At 43.1% G+C, this 16,903-nt stretch overlaps 1 protein-coding gene across 1 annotated transcript in view; it reads left to right on the forward strand.

Moving 5' to 3' along the window:
• The first annotated feature begins 1,889 nt into the window (after positions 1 to 1,889).
• Positions 1,890 to 16,903, forward strand: part of LOC308101280 (uncharacterized protein) — a 42,974-nt gene continuing 27,960 nt past the window's right edge. Inside the window, exons 1-4 of the mRNA XM_080450694.1 lie at positions 1,890 to 2,036; positions 7,819 to 8,169; positions 10,532 to 10,801; positions 12,457 to 12,591. Of these exons, the coding sequence (XP_080306820.1) occupies positions 1,904 to 2,036; positions 7,819 to 8,169; positions 10,532 to 10,801; positions 12,457 to 12,591 (889 nt within the window). The 5' untranslated portion in view covers positions 1,890 to 1,903. The remainder of the gene's footprint in view (positions 2,037 to 7,818; positions 8,170 to 10,531; positions 10,802 to 12,456; positions 12,592 to 16,903) is intronic.

A 16,903-nucleotide genomic window follows, 5' to 3' on the forward strand; every position in this document is an offset into this window, starting at 1 on the left:
TTTAGGCATCACTTCCCATTCAACTTTGTTGGCCTACACTTATTCTGGCAATAAAACAAAACAGCAGAGCATCAGCGATTCTGGATCAAGTCACTTTGCAGGTAGGTGTGATCTGGGTCTAGAGCGGACACGGAAATGGTGCGTGCATGTGTGTGTGTGTGTGTGTGTGTGTGTGTGTGTGTGTGTGTGTGTGTGTGTGTGTGTGTGTGTGTGTGTGTGTGTGTGTGTGTGTGTGTGTGTGTGTGAGAGCTGTTAGGAGGTGCCATGTGTATCCTTAAGTGCCATGAACTATCAAACCTGTTACATTCGTTTCCCTGTAAATTGTAATTTGTGGATTCAAATAAATAATTAAAATTCCAAAACTTCCATTTCTCCTGTTTTTCGGGATTACACCCTTTTTGTGTGGCAACCCATGTGTCAAAGGCCCATGTACCTCCCCTCACTCCCCTCACTGATGCCACGGCCATTCATGTTCATTTGCTAGTTCCTTGAGTTTTTATGCAAATCACCGTGGCAGTATTTGATTGTTTTTTTTGGAAGGTGAGTCTCTCTCCCCCCTCTCTCTCTCTCTCTCTCTCTCTCTCTCTCTGTGTCTCTGTCTCTCTCTCTCTATTGCTCTGTCTCTCTCTGTCTCTGTCTCTCTTGCCATGCATGCCACTTTGATTCTATCACACACACCCCCAAAAAAACTCTCTTTCTGAAAGAATGGGAATGTTACTCTTTTACTAGCCCTGAAACATGACTGTCATACCATGACAGTCATGGTGCCGAGTCCCCCTGGTCTAAAGTTGTGTTCGATTTTTTCACATTGCCATCTCTCACATAAACATAAACGTTCAGATTTCAAATATAAAGTGCTTACCACCGAGCCACGGATGTTACAAGGCGATACGGACCGCGATGAGTACCCGTATCTCCCGTATTGTTCAATAAAAAGCATTTTAATCCCATCGCCGGTCATTTTCTTTTTTTTTTTTTTTTTTGTTTTGTAATGTATCAGAGTGCAATACACCTCCCAACCATTAATGTCGCATGGTTGAAAGTATCGGAGACAATTTGGAGAAAATGGCCGGCGATGGGATTAAAATGCTTTTTATTTAACAATACGGGAGATACGGGTACTCATCGCGGTCCGCATCGCCTTGTAACATCCGTGGCTCGGTGGTAAGCACTTTATATTTGAAATCTGAACGTTTATGTTTATGTGAGAGATGGCAATGTGAAAAAATCGAACACAACTTTAGACCAGGGGGACTCGGCACCATGACGCTTGTATACAAGCGTCATGTGAACCATGGCTACTCTTTTACTGTCGCTTTATTTACACTATATTATGTCTGGATGAACTCTAGTCCCACATACAGCAGCCTACACATACACTCCATGTATCTAAGTGATAGGCCTACATTGTAATTGAATGCAATTTTAAAGAGATGAGTCACTTTTAAGCTTTTTCATGGCTCTTTTATTGCTACTTTAACTTTTTAATGGATCCTATAAGTGAAGCCTGAAGTATCAAACTCCCAAAATCCACCAGAATACTGGAAATTACATCTACTTGTGTGTGTGCATGGTGTGCTGTGTGTGTGTGTGTGTGTGTGTGTGTGTGTGTGTGTGTGCGCGCGCGCATGCGTGCGTGCCTGCCTGCCTGCCTGCGTGCGTGCGTGCGTGTGTTAGCTCTGGTGGGTGTGTGGGGGCGTGGGCGTGTGTGTGGGCGTGTGTGTGGGGTAGCCTATGCAAGTTACCGGACACAGGCTCTAGCTTTCAGCCGTGTGGAAAACCGGGAGGAAAGCGGAAAAACTGCGACATCTATCTGCTTCCTGTGATAAGTAGAAAGTATTAGCCCAAGTATAGTAAATAAGTTGAATGAAACCATGCACGACGGAGCACTGAGCAGGGAATCATGGCGGTTCACTCGGTCTCATATTGTTCTCTCCAAGTCAGTGTTTATTTTGTCAGTGTCAAACCATCGATGTGGATTTATTTACACATTTTCCTGGTAATATGGACCAGCTGTTACAACACATCTGTGACAGGTAACTATTATCACATAACTTAACGTTGTTTACAGTTAGTTATTATTTACAACATCTGTGCAGTGGCATGAGGATTATAATTTAGGCCTATTACATCATTTATTATTAAATACCTTGATGTCATATTCGATTTCATGTAGCACATTGTGTTATAACCTGTTGTGATTTAATAGCCGGCTTAGATCAAGACTATCGTAGGTGTATTTTATCGAGTCTGACTTTAACTTTCGTATCTACGAGAGTCTTAGCTACCACCCCACAGTTTGCCCTGAAATGTCACCAGTAAAGCCCTTATTTCTCCGAACATATACACATGCAAAATATAAGGTGCTTACCCGCTTGCCCCAAATGTTAACTAGGTGTCCGAAGTATTTGTGTAATGTATTATTCCATATTTCTCATTAAAGGAGTGCTTTTATCTCGTCTGTGGCCGATTCTGTCGGAAGTTCCCAATGGGTGGTAGTGACGGGGCGCATTCGGTGAAAGCCGGAATTACACTCAATGTAAACTGGAAGTAAACGAGGGGGAAATGGCGTTCGGCCACAAACGGGATTAAAACACTTCTTTATTGAAAAATATGGACTAATACATTGCACAAATACTCCGGACAACTAGTTAACATTTGGGCAAGCGGGTAAGCACTTTATATTTGCATTGGTAGGCCTACACGTTCGTAGAAATATGGGCTTTACTGGTAACATTTCAGAGAAAACTGCGCGGGTATTCGCTAAGACTCTCGTAGATATAAAACTGTCAAAATCGATCAAATACATCTACGAGCGTCTTGATCTATAAGGCTAGTGATTTAACCTAGCATGGAATTGGAATAGGCCTATTTCTCGGATTATTTTAACAGGCTTAAAAACGCATTTTATGCAGGAAAGGCTATAGTGATACTAGCCTTGGACCAAGACTTCCATAGATTTATTTTAATCGATTCTGACACAAATGTGAGAATCTAAAAGAAATCTAGGCCAGTCTTGATCCAAGGCTACTACTAGTGGCACGGGAGCGGATGGGAGCGGCCAGCGGCGTCCCCACTGCTGTTTGAGCTGCACGCATGCGCTCGCACATACATGCACGGGCATGCACGTGCCCGCAAGAATGCGTTCCGGATCCAAATCTGGTGTAATATGAGAGTGACGACACTTATACTGGTTGACGACTCCCACTGTAAGAATGGAACGCAGAAGTGATGTCACCACGTTGCGTGCTATGGTTGCGTCAAGGTATATAGAAAAGAAGGTACGGTCATCTATGTCATTTTTGCTATCATGCAATTCCAGCCGGCAGATGGGAGCCAGGCTGCAATCTTGAGTTCGGTGGAATGCATTGGAGTTAATGAGAGCCTGGTGGACCAGCTCATGATCAAAATATATTTCTGAATGACTGAGACCTTTGTAAAGTAATTGATTTTGGAAAATAAAAGAAGACATCACACATTTAAGTTTTAATTTTTTAATTAAATAATCAATAATAATAATAATAATAATAATAATAATAATAATAATAATATGAATTATTATTATTATAATAATAATTCGGGAGCGACCCACATACCCTGGTGGACGGCACCACCGCGTGCGCCTCGCCGACCCGGATCCAACACGCCCTCCACCGTCCCTGGGCGACCCACCGTTACAGAGGTATTGCCTGTTTTCTGCCAAAAATCGAAGATCTACAAGCCTGGCCGGGGGTCCACGGGAGTCTGGGGGTGTCCGGGGTGTCCGGAGGTCCCCTTGGCGGCCGGGATCCGTCTCTACCGGCCCCGGGGTCCACGGGACACTGGAGCTCCCGACACTTTGAAGAATTTTCGACTTTTCTGACAGAACATCCAGGGATGGCGCTCAGCTGCCCGACCCGTCCGAAGGGCCACCCTTCCTGGGTTCCAGATGGGATAGTGGCCCCCTCCCAGCTCTGGAGGTGCGCCTCGGAGATCCGGAGCTGAGTTGCTCCGGGGCTCGGGCAGGGACAACTAGGGACCCCCCCTGGAACTCCGAGGCCCATCTGGTACCCAGGAAGGGTGGCCCTTCGGACGGGTCGGGCAGCCGAGCGACTCCCCTGGAGGTTCTGTCAGAAAAGTCATTTTTTTCGGGCTTGTAGGTATGATTTTTTTTGGCAGAAAATGGGCGATGGTATAAGAGAGAGAAATTAGTAAAATATTCGAAGTATTTCAGCAAATCTACCTGCGCGCACGCGCACGCAGGCTTGTGCATGCTTCTGCACGCACTTGTGCACGCGCGAAAAAAATAAATAAACACTTCCGGTCCCTCACACAGCAGCGCTCACATATCAGCGCTCACACACCAGGTCTCGTCTGCGAGTCCGCAGCTGGGTGCTCCTCCATCATTGACCGCCTGACAACCAAATCTCGCGATACTGCCGAGCCAGAAATCAGTGTTGCCATGTCCGCTTATTGTAAGCGACTTTTGGCAAATTTTTCTGTGAAGTTGCTTGTAAATATTGGTAGTTTTGGTAGCTTTTTTGGGCTTGCTTCACAAATTTTTAATTATCTTATTCTTAACCAGTGGTTCTCAAACATTTTCATGCCATGGACCCCCTAATTAATATGTATTTGTCCCTAACATCCATCTGAAAATGTTTTGTTACAGTTAGCCCTGTACCAGATTTGTGTTGTTAGAATGTTTCAAAAATATTCCAAATATTTTATTTCAAGATGTTTTTTAAATAGCAGCTCTACAAGCTTGTGAGCTTGTAGATCGCCTATTTTCAATGTATACGGTATATAAGTTTAAAGTGCCATTAATGGCCTAGTGCCCTAGTTGCTTCCTTTGGCCTTGTTTTCCTAGACCTGGTTGCTTATTTCTCTCACAACATCTGGCAACACTGCCAGAAACGATACATGCTGCTGTTTAGATGCCTCAATAAAATTATACAGTGTGCACATAGAAAAAAAATGGATTGGAAAACAACCTACAATATCTATTCTATTATATTCCTGAACCTATTAACTGACAAAGGACGCAATTGTTCAGAAATAGTGTTTGTTCACAAGCTGGTCCAGCCGGCTACCATAGACTTCAATGTATTTCCACAAACTTACGACTCCAGTTTTGGCTCCCAATGCGTGTGCATCAGTGGCGTCTGCCTGGCCCGTAGGCCGACTGTACCTTCTTCATTATAGCCTTGATCATAGACATAAAAAGGTAGACGATTCCTATCGGGCCTTATGTATCTGTGGGCGCCATTTTGGGGAAGGCAAGCTCATAAGAGGCAGCCTGCAGCAACTAGTTAGTTAGTTGGAACCTGCCAAACTCCACACTGAATAATTTTACTGAATAAACAGGGCCCCAAAGACATGGTCAGTTTGTGTGCAGCTTGTGGCTGTACTGTACAAACAGACGTTTGTGTGCAGCTTGGTATGAGATTGGTTCAGAACGAAGATGTGTTGTTCAACAACCACTGTAACACTGCTGCCGAGCAGCGATACACTTGCAGCACCCAGGTCCACTGTCATACCTGTGCGACCGGAGGTAGGGGTCTACGACCACGTCCTGGTAAAATTGGAAGTGAACAGATCCACTTCCAGGTTGCACCATTGAACTAATTAAGCAAAACAGCCTGTCCTTAATGGCCGTCTAAGTGCACCTACCAAATGTGGGGCATTTAGCATGCTGGGAACAGGAGTTATGGCTGTTTAAAGCCCAGCCAATAGGAACACAGAGGGGGCGGAGCAATGTGTGGCTATTCTGATGGCAGACCCCTGACTAGTGTTGGTGCGGAAGGTGTTACGTTTGTGATGTCCACCCACCGTCCGCCCACCAACCGTTGAGCCATTAGGCAATTTTAATACAGGAGGATAATTGCTTTCAACTGTCTTGGAGTGTTATGTGTTATGTTTCAGTGCCATTAAAATATTGAACACAGACACAGACTGACTGTGTCTCAAACCGATATTTGCTGTTTTTGTAAAAAAAAAAAAAAAACCTCAATGATGGTCATTATATGTCTTTCAAAGTTGATAACAAATAGAAGTTTTTTGGTCCAAAAATGAAATAATAAATATTTAATTATTTGTCGTTTATTTATTTAATTGTGTTATTTTTTATTTAATGTTTGGACCTAAAAACGACATCCATAGCTGTGTTCTGACCTGAATAGCATGATGAGGATGTTTGATATAGACAGAAAAGGAAATTCTGCAATGTGGCCTGAATATTTCATGTTTGTCTATTCCAGTGACTGGACTGACAGAAATGCTTATTAATGTTACTTGGATTAGATAAAAGTATTTTGGTATGAAAATGCATTTTAGACTAAGTATAGGCCATTACTCCATGTCTGGCATTTGTTACAAACTTAACCACTTGAAAATCGTTTGAAAATTCAGGGAGTTGTGATGATTTTAATAGTGGAGAGACCGTCTGCTTCAATGGATATACATGCATAGAAGGCTCGGCTGCCTTCCCGAATATGGCATAAGAATGGCCTTCAGCTCCATTCATATAGTCTAACGATGCTCATGCTCGTGGTAAATTGAAATTACTGCATTTCCTTCAATTTAGTTACATACATGTATTGGAAATTGATGATCATGGTCAGTATCATGGTCCGTAGCATGTCAGTATAATTGGTCAGTGTCATGGTCACTATCAGATCAGTATCATGTCAGTATAATTGGTCAGTATCATGGTCACTGTCAGGTCAGTATCATGGTCAGTGTCATGGTCAGTATCATGTCAGTATCATGGGGTCAGTATCATGGTCAGTTTCATGTCAGTACATTAGTCAATATTATGATACGTACCATGGTCAATATCATGTCCCATGATACTGACCATAATACTGACATAAAACTGGCATGATACTGACCATGATACTGACATAATACTGGCATGATACTGACCATGACACTGACCATTATACTGGCATAATACTGGTATGATACTGACCATGATATGCAAACACAATGACCAGTACCATGTACCCTGTCACAGTGTCACACAGTTACCATGAAGGCCCTGTGAAAGCTGTCACAGGTCACATCTACAAGCCAACAACGTGTTGCATCGTGACAAGTTGTTGGCTTGTACATAATGTACTTTTCTGCAAGCAACACCATCGTACGTCGGAGTATAAATTAGGCTTTAGTAGCCTTTACAGACATGCTTCCACCTGTACAAACCCCATTCAACACTTACAAATCTAGCCAATCATCCATCATCACTACACACAATTCAGAAACCACGCCTCATTTGACAGCAGAGTTAATGAAAAAAGGTTTTGGGTGAAATGTGCACTTTAAAAACACTGCTTCTAGCACCCCCCAAACGTCTCTGTACGCCCCCTGAGGCGCTGTACCGCCGCTGTTGAGAAACACTACTCTATAGCAATTATTAGTACTAGACCATACCCGTCGGGGGATATGAGCACCACACGCGCGTCATGGTCCGCTTGTTTCACAGACACCGGCGCTTGTTTGACGCACATGATTTGGCAACCCGGGAGCCAGCAAGCACAAAAACGCTAATAAACAGCTGACATTTGGGGAAAGCGAAAAACGGGCTTCGGTGTTCCGTGCACATGGTAATGGTCAATGGCTGTGTGCAAATGCAGATCAATTGCTCCAGCCACTGAGGAGAACCGGGCAGAAGAGATTTTGGGCACAGACAGACAGAGCTACTGTACAGACGCACAGAGCTTTGTAGAATTATAGGATGGGAATATAGAGCTATTTAACACCTTTAACAGCACACATCTAAAACATCAAACAAAAGTGAAAGATTGTCACTATATTAAAGCCATTTTGTTTTGTTTTAAGGTGAACCTCAGGTGATCGGGTCTTCTCAGGCTGTGCTGTCCAAAGTGGGAGATGATGTGATCCTTCCTTGTCACATTGAACCATCTGTCAACATGGCGAAGAAGACAGTGGATTGGACCAGAACCGACCTGAAGCAATATGTGCATCTCCGCAAAGATGGAAAAGATGTGAATACCCAATATCAGAACCCATTGTACAAAGGGAGGACGTTCCTGTTTGATGAGGAGCTATCTGATGGAAACATCTCACTGAGGCTGTTCAGGGTGAAGCTCTCAGACGAGGGGACGTACAAATGTTTTGTTCCAACCCTGCAGCTCCAGAGATCCAGCTCCTTGATCCAGCTCCTTGTTGGTATGATTTATTTGTCAATATTTGGATGGGAAAACAAGGAAGAAAAGAACAGGACAAAATAGCATTCATTAAGCTTTCATTTAGGCTTTTGTAGGTTTTTGTAAGACTTCTCCTGTAATTGACTTCTCCTTCCATAGACCTGTTTAAACATCCCTGGAAGCACATATAGATGCATATCTATAGACAGACGGATAGACAGACAAATATATTGTAGAAGTGTCTCACCTCCAATACATTTAATATACGATACGATTCAGGGACAATACATTTTAAAGGAGAGTTCCAGTCATTTTAGGTGTTTGCTTTGATGTTAATTTGTTGCTAATCACTCACCAACATACCAGGCCCGTCGTGAAGCTAGTCCTCGGAGAAACAAGCAACCAGCTCCATGTCGTTCTGCATGAACGGCAGCTCATAAGGGACATTCAGTGCATGTTTGAGTGTCAGTACACTGCATAATGAGGATTAGTGGAAAAAACAACAACTTTGGAGCAGCTAAAATAGGCGATTTTTGTTTATCTGCATTACTCCATTATGCCAGTGGAAGGGGTCTCCACAATGGACAACAGGGGCTTCTATGAAAAAAGTCAACTGCCCCTGGTATGTTGGTGAGTGATTAGCGACACATCAAAGCAAACACCTAAAATGACTGGAACTCCCCTTTAACACGGTCCTGTCTCGGTTTTCGGTGCCGGGGCCTACCAGGAGCCGCAGTGTTTCCCTAGGATGAGCAGGTTGCAGGAGCGCTTGTCTTCGGACACCGACAGAGGCGTGCAGAATGAAGGGGACTTGAGCCAGGAGAGGCACCTCAGAGCGAGCTAAAGCCGTGCAGAGCGTTGCGAAGTACCCTTCATTCGACTCAGCGTCTCGGTACCTCCGAGACGTCAACACACTCATCCTAGAAACACTATGGTTAGCTGCTTCGCTTTAGCGCCTAGTTGTAGTTCCTGTTTCAAGCCCGTTTTCCCCTCCGTCGCGCGACGGCATCGCTCGCCGAATTAAACGGATGATCGATATTATTTATAAATCATGATGGGACATGATGTAAGTAGGTTACATCATGTATGAATCAAATTGCCATATCAAACTAAACAGATGTTACCATTAATTAAATTGAGAAGAGATGTAACAGTCTGATCTGATAAAAAAAAAAAAACAGAATGCAATCGTTATTTAAGTCACTATGTGTAGTAAACAATATGCTTAAGAAACTTAAGTAACTTAAAACAAATGCAGGATTTCAAACATGCATTTTTACGAAACAAGCAGAAACTAGCAAAAGTTGTACATGAACAATTGAGAAAATAATCTTTGCTATAAACTATGGGTTTTACAAATGAACATACACCTGAACAAAACTTGGTAAGTTGGTTTACATTTAGGCTTTGCCTTAAGTGAGATCCATGGAAGATGGTGAAGAAAATTGAGATCAGCCAGCACTCAAAATATTATCTGTTTTTGCTCCCGTGAATATGTCTGTCTGTCCGTCTGTCTGTCCGTCTGTCCAACTGTAGGTAATCTCGAGCACTGCTGGACCGATCAGCGTGAGACTTTGCACATACACTCCCGGAAGGCCAAGGAAGAACATGCACCCCTACATTTTCAAATCGCCCTTTTATAGCGCCACCATGAGGCTGATATTTGCTATTTTGTTTGCTACTACTACAGATTTTTCAATGCTCACTCAAATAAGTACTATATACTGTAGTCATGTGATCAATACGTATCTGTCATATTTTCATATTCCATTCCGATTGGCTACGATTGGCTTCCAAATTTTGCGGGAGCGGCCAGTTTTGCACAAAATGCCACAAATCTGATTCTAGCGCAAACCTGTTATAGCGCAGGCGCTATAACAGGCCAATTTACGCTTTGGCCTATAACTCTTGAACATACGGAACATCAGAAAAACTAACAAATATAATAATCCCCTGGATTCCTTGGATCATGACGCAAGTCCCCAAATAGATTATTTGAATATTATATTTCAGTTAATTTGGCCTTATAGACAAAATCTTTTCTCTGTGTTTCCTTAATTTTGCAGGCTTTCTCTTCCTAGAAAGTAAACATGTTATAATAGAAGCCATTGTTCTTGCATTAATACAAAAGTTTCTTAATGGTCCACAGCCCTTCTCTGAGACACAGAACGAGTAGACAAATATGGTACCATGTTATAATGAGCATTAGTGAGGACCAATTATAGAAAGATAAGTTGAAAATGGGTGAAGTGAGACTGCTTGAACGTGATGTCCAAAGTCCATGTGTTTAAAGTCCATGTGTCCATGTGTCATTTTCTGACACATGGACGGATGGATGGATGGATGTATATTGATTTATATTTAGATATCGTTTTTTTTTGCAGGGGCTGTGTCTCAGCCAGTGATCTCTTCAAATGGCTTATCTTTGACATGTGATTCTGGGTGCTGGTATCCACAACCTGAGGTGTCTTGGCTGGATGGTGATGGAAACCTCCTCCCTGCTGAACCACCAGTCAATCGTTCTCAATCTCAACACTGTTACATTGTCCAGAGGAATGTGACGGTGACGCAAACAGGGAACATGACCTGCAGAGTTAACTTAACACACATCAACCACACTGTTGAGAGAAGTTTCTTCCCAGGTCCGGCCAGAGGTAGCTATATATCTAATTTACAGCTGTGGTTACTTCTATTTACTGCAGTTGTAGTGTAGCTATGTACAACACATTCTGCATTATTTTCAAAACTATGTACATTGGACCGTGGTCCTAATCTGCATCTATCTATCTCACCAACATGTAAATAACATACAACTTACAATGTCAACCGCTACATCAGGTTGTCATTTCATCTCAAAGTCTAGTCTTCCTCCATGTGTGAATCTGCTTCTACTCTGGACTCAAAACCAAGGAGGATGTCTTGGGCTCCTTGATAAGCAAAGGAAATGTACTTTTATCCAGATTGACTTACTGTACCATGCAGGACACATGGCTGTTAATGGAGACCAGGCAGGAAACAAACCTGTGAGCTTTAGGCCACAGTACAGTGGCCCTCATTTATCAACACGGTGCAGCCCAAATAATGGGCGCACGGCGAGATCACCGCACCTTTCGGCATTTATCAATATATCCTGACGTGGGCTTCATCCTATCATACGCTGAGATCTCACGTCTGGTCGAGACCAGTTGTTGACGTTTGCTGCACCCGTTTATTCCATTCTAGACCTGCGGAGCAGCATTGTCTGACTGTCTGACAGGCATCTGGACACATAATCCACTCCTAAATGTATATCTACTACACTAATAAATAATCCCTGGGAAAATATAACATAATTTAAACAAACTGCTTTAACAGTCATTCAGTTGCATTGGCTATTTTAAAATAGCAGATCTGCAAGCTCAAAAACGGGTCGCATCGCAACGCGTTGTGAGCTTGTAGATCTGCTATTTTCAAAATATACAGTGCTTCTGCGAGCGCATTTTCGGGACTCCCGACGATCTTTTCATGGACAGTGAGGTGTACAAACTTACAGTAGCTTGTCCTATGTTATGGAGTTATGTCATAGAGAGTTTTGAAGACTACAACCTGGCTGGGTTAAGGATATAAACCTGACCCTCCAATCTCTTATTAACATGGCGCGAACGGAATCACTGCCGCCCGTCCGAGTCTCACAGGGAATATCCTACATGACTGCTTGTGCACTGCTCGGTATGGGTTAAATAAATTAATATACAACGTATTCCATTCATGGCGATGTGATTGGTATCATAATATGTCATTCATGTAGGCTACAAGCCTACGTGACAAAGATTGTACCGCTACGGTACGGATTACATGAAAAACACAGCTGGGCGGGCGTGTGTGTGTGTGTGTGTGTGTGTGCGTGTGAGAGAGAGAGGGGCGTGTTCGTGTGTGGTGAGGCGAACGGGGGAAACTCTTTCTTATTGGCTTTTCATGAGGATGTCTTTGGTCGTATTCTGGTTCTTCAATCTTCATGTCGTAAAATCGGGGCGTTTTGAGAATATTTAAGGGCGTGTTATTTAAATGACGCTCGTTTTCAGACGTGAGATTTATCAAAGCTCCGACCTGATATACGCTAGGATCGGCTGTATAGGATCCTTTGATAAATGTGACTTCGACGTTGGTGTACGGCCGAATATATGGAAAAATATAAGCCGGTTTATACGCTCCGTTGATAAATGAGGGCCAGTGTCTCCAACCACTTTAACACCACTGTTGATTTGTTTGATTTCATTTTATAATGTTGTGTTGACAACAGTTGTGTTGACAACGGTTCAATGTCTTTCAGTTGCAATTTCCAGTGAAGTGGAGGAGAGAGGACTAACTGGAGGGGCAATTGTAGGGATTGTTATTGCAGTGATTATCATCATCCTGCTGGCAGCAACTCTGGGATATTTCTACTGGAAAAAGAAGCAGCAAACTGGTAAGTTTTAACTGATTTGCATGCATGTGTATGCATTGTGTGCTTGTGTGCTTGTGTGTGTGCTTGTGTGTGCTTGTGTGTGCTTGTGTGCTTGTGTGTGTGCTTGTGTGCTTGTGTGCGTGCTACATGTCTGCATGCACGTTTGACTGTATAAGTGAATGAGTTATAGAAGTAATGATGATAATATAATCCAATATTTCATATAGTTTCAGATGAAGCAGGGTGAGAGACTATAATGCCTAATACATTAATTATATTGATCAAACATTTGTTTATGCAATACATAAGTAATGTGTATAATATAGTACCTATAACTTTCAGGGTGTAACCCTTTAAGGGATCTATTGTTGGTCTTTTTTCAGCATTCACCGGAAGCATTCTTTTTTCCTCTTCTTTTCACTGTAATTCATGTTCCTTCTCTTTCTAGTAGTTGTTGGTTTTATTATTCCTCGTTTATTTTTTTTGCAGTTCTGGCTACAATAAACTGTGGCGCTATAGCCCTCAATTAAAAAATGCAAACTTTAAACAGGCATAGCTCATGAACCGTTTGACCTACAGCCATGAAACTTCATTACACATATGCGTCTCCTCATTAGAAACAAGGACCCCTGGGGGTCCCCAGACCCCACTTTGAGAACCACCTGCAATAGGTATCAGGGCAGTATATAAAAGAGGGTACACAAAATGGCCAAATAATCAAGGCCAATGTTTTAGCTTACCTTGTGAAAAACCTTAGGTTGTCGTTGGAAGCAGCAAAGCGTTCCAAGCCAAATCTGTTTCTCTAGCTCTGCTACATGGTCCAGATCAAGTGCAAATCAAGTGCATAAGGCTCAGGACTGGAACAGTAGTCGAGGTCTTGATAATCTATTTCCATAGGGGATCCTCCTTTTGGCTTATTATCTCAGTAGGCTTGCAGCTATAGTTTTGTTATTGTTTCGGCCTGGTGAGAGAGTATGTTTTACACCCTGTCCGTCTTCTGTGTGTGTCCGTATGTCCGTGCGTGCGTCATTCTGTCTGTACAGCTAATCTCCGGCACCGTTGGCTTGATCGCAGCGATGTGCACACACACTCCCTGGATGCCAATTCAGAACCTCTGCCCCAATGTTCTCACATGGGACAGTTAAAGCGCCACCAGGAGGCCAATTTGTGCTAAACATTTTTTTTGACAGTACTCCTACATATTTTGTCCAAAAATACCACAAATCGGTACACAGTATCTCTATAGTCATTAAACAAAACGGGTATTTCTCATATTCCATCCTCAGTGCTCCGTTTTCAACAAATTGCCTCAAATCATGAACACAGCGTGCAATTTCCGTGAAAGTTTGCACGCACATTCCCACTAGGCCAGGAAGAAATGCCACTTGAACATTTTCAAATCAACCTCATGGTGGCGCTATAACAGACTGATTAGTGTTTTTACCTATAACTGCACCGATCTGTATAAAACTCACATCTGCCTTTTATAGCGCCACCAGGAGGCCGACTTATGTAAAAAAAAAAAAATTAAGCCTTCAGATTTTATCGATTTCACGCAAATCGGTACACATGATGGTACTCATGTGATCAAGACGGATCTGTTTGACCTGATTGGCTAAGATTGACATCTAGACTTTATAGGAGTGGCCCGTTTTCAACAAACTGCCGCAAATCATGAACGCAGCGTCCGATTGCGATGGAACTTTGCACTCACATTTGCACTACGTTGAGGAGCAAATGCCACCCTTTTAACATTGCCCTATTATATCGCCACTAGGAGGCAAATTTTTGCAAAAATCATGCCAATCGGTACACATTGGCCCTCATTTATCAACGCGGTGCAGACCAAATAATCGGCGTACGGCGAGATCACCGCAACTTTCGGCATCAATATATCCTGACTTTGAGTTCAGCGTACCGCAGGCTTAGATCTCACGTCTGCTCGGGAGCAGTTGTTGGCTTTGGCTGCACCCGTTAGTTCCATCTTAGACCTGCGGAGCAGCATTGTCTGACTGTCATCTGGACACATGTATCCACTCCAAAATGTATATCTAACACAATGATAAATAATCCCTGTGAAAAGATAACATTTTATAAACTCATTTAAACAAACTGCTTTAACAGTCATTCGGTTAAGCTTGCAGATCTGGCTGCATTGGCTATTTGAAAACAGCAGATCTACAAGCTCACAACGCGTCGCAACGTGTTGTGAGCTTGTAGATCTGCTATTTTCAAAATATACGAGCGCTTATGGGAGAGCCTTTTCGGGAGTCGGGACTGGCACGGCCGCGCCGCTGTAATCTTTTCATGGACAGCGTGGTCTCCAAACTTACAGTAGTGTGTCCTATATGGAGTTATACAACCTGGGCTGGGTTGAGGATATAAATCCAACCCTCCAAACCTTTGACCAGCGCAGGTTATTCTTCGGGAGATCGGACATTTAACACTCCAAAACACAGCCAGCCTTCATCCATTAATGTTTATAATTCATTCATCAATGATAACTCCATAAACGTTCAGATTATTTCCTGCTATTTCTCATTTAACGTGGCGTCACGGCAGCCCGTGACTCAAGGGGGAATACATGATTGCTTTATTTTAGTGTAAACTAGAACGCGCACTGCGCACTGCTCGTAATGGGTTAAATGAATATACAAACGCATGGTATGATTTATGACGATGAGATTAGTGTCATTTTGACAAAGATTGTACCATCACGGAATACATGAAAGACTGCCATTTCCACAGAGTGCCAATGCTACTGTGACGGTGGCCAACTGTTTCACATTTGACTTGCCAATTTAATGGCACCCTTTTTTAATCCTTTCAATATATTCGCATTGGATTCACAATAATAAAATATAATTTACACATTAGAAGTGTGGGGTGCATAATTATCGTGAATACCAATGGAACAATCACTTGCAGACTACGCCACTCAGGTTTGTTATAGGAGCCAAAGAACTCCTCCACTAAAACCTTTTTCAGGCTCTACACAGGTTCGAGTTAAAACCAGGTAAGTACTTAAACTTAATTGAGAACAACACTTTTAAAAACCCAGGAGAGAACGGAGACTGACAAAATGGCTAAAAAGGGTGAATATACATTTATTTAGAATTTCCCTAATACAAGAGGCCTCTGTGCCTTTAAAATACAAATAAGAAAGAAACACAATACAATCCTAAAATAATCCTATGGCGCCAACTAACTAACTAAAATGCAATACAAAAGAGAATGGGGCTGGAACTGTGCAAATATAGCAATTTGTGCAAAATAACAGAGAGCATCAATAACTTAATTGTAAGTAAAGTGCTAAATGCTGTTAAAGTGCTATAATGTGCTATAAATAAAGACCATATACTGAGTGCACATGGGGGGATTTCTCTGTGGGGGGGAGGACCAAGCGGTAATCTTCTGTTTCTTCTACATCATCGATCTGAAATCACAAAGACAGGGCCAGTTCATCCGTTCCCAGACAATATACTGCGAGGACTCTGACTCAGTGGGCTTAAACAGCTAGTGTTGCGTAAAACAGTACTTACAACGACGGCAGGTATTAACCTGCCGCTGCGTTGGTTGCGCGTGCAACACTGTAGCCACCCCGTCGTCCTTGGCTCGCTCCAGGTCCCGCTCCGTTCGATCACTTGCATGGTGACTGTTGAATTCACTGCTTTTCCAGGCTCATCTCCTCCTCTGCATGCTCTGGTCTCTCGCAGGGTTCCTCGCCCACACGGCGTCTCACACTGTCTCGGTCCTTCTCAGTGGTGTGAGTACTCGCCCTTGGTCCCTCTTACCGCCCCAATGCACTGGTCTTTTCTCGGGTTCACACTCGGCTTCCTCACCAGCTCTTACACACAACCTTCCTCCTCGCTGTCTCCTTTTTGAATGAGCGCGGCTCTAGTTCATGTCCTGCTCACCGCACCCTCCTCGCTCTCGATTGGCCGCCGGTGACGTCGCCTACTAGGGGATTGGGCAGTGGGGACCACGCCCGAGTGTCTGTCAGCGTCTCAGCTGTTAACTGTCATTGCCACTCAGACTGCTGCTAAGTGGCTTGGGGACCGCGGGAAAACATTGTCCAACAATAAACGAATACATTAAGACATCATAATTATAATTAAAAGGGGTTAAGAGATGAAAAACATGCATAAATAAATAACAGAAAAATAATAAGAATACCCCGTTTTCCCCCCTGTCACACTACACTTGGGCTTGCAAGTAGGTGTGTGTGTGTATGTGTGTATGTGTGTGTGTGTGTGTGTGTGTGTGTGTGTGTGTGTGTGTGTGTGTGTGTGTGTGTGTGTGTGTGTGTGTGTGTGTGTGTGTGTGTGTGTGT

Source organism: Gymnoscopelus braueri (assembly GCF_963280865.1).
Source record: "Gymnoscopelus braueri genome assembly, chromosome: 15".
NCBI classification, from domain to species: domain Eukaryota; kingdom Metazoa; phylum Chordata; class Actinopteri; order Myctophiformes; family Myctophidae; genus Gymnoscopelus; species Gymnoscopelus braueri.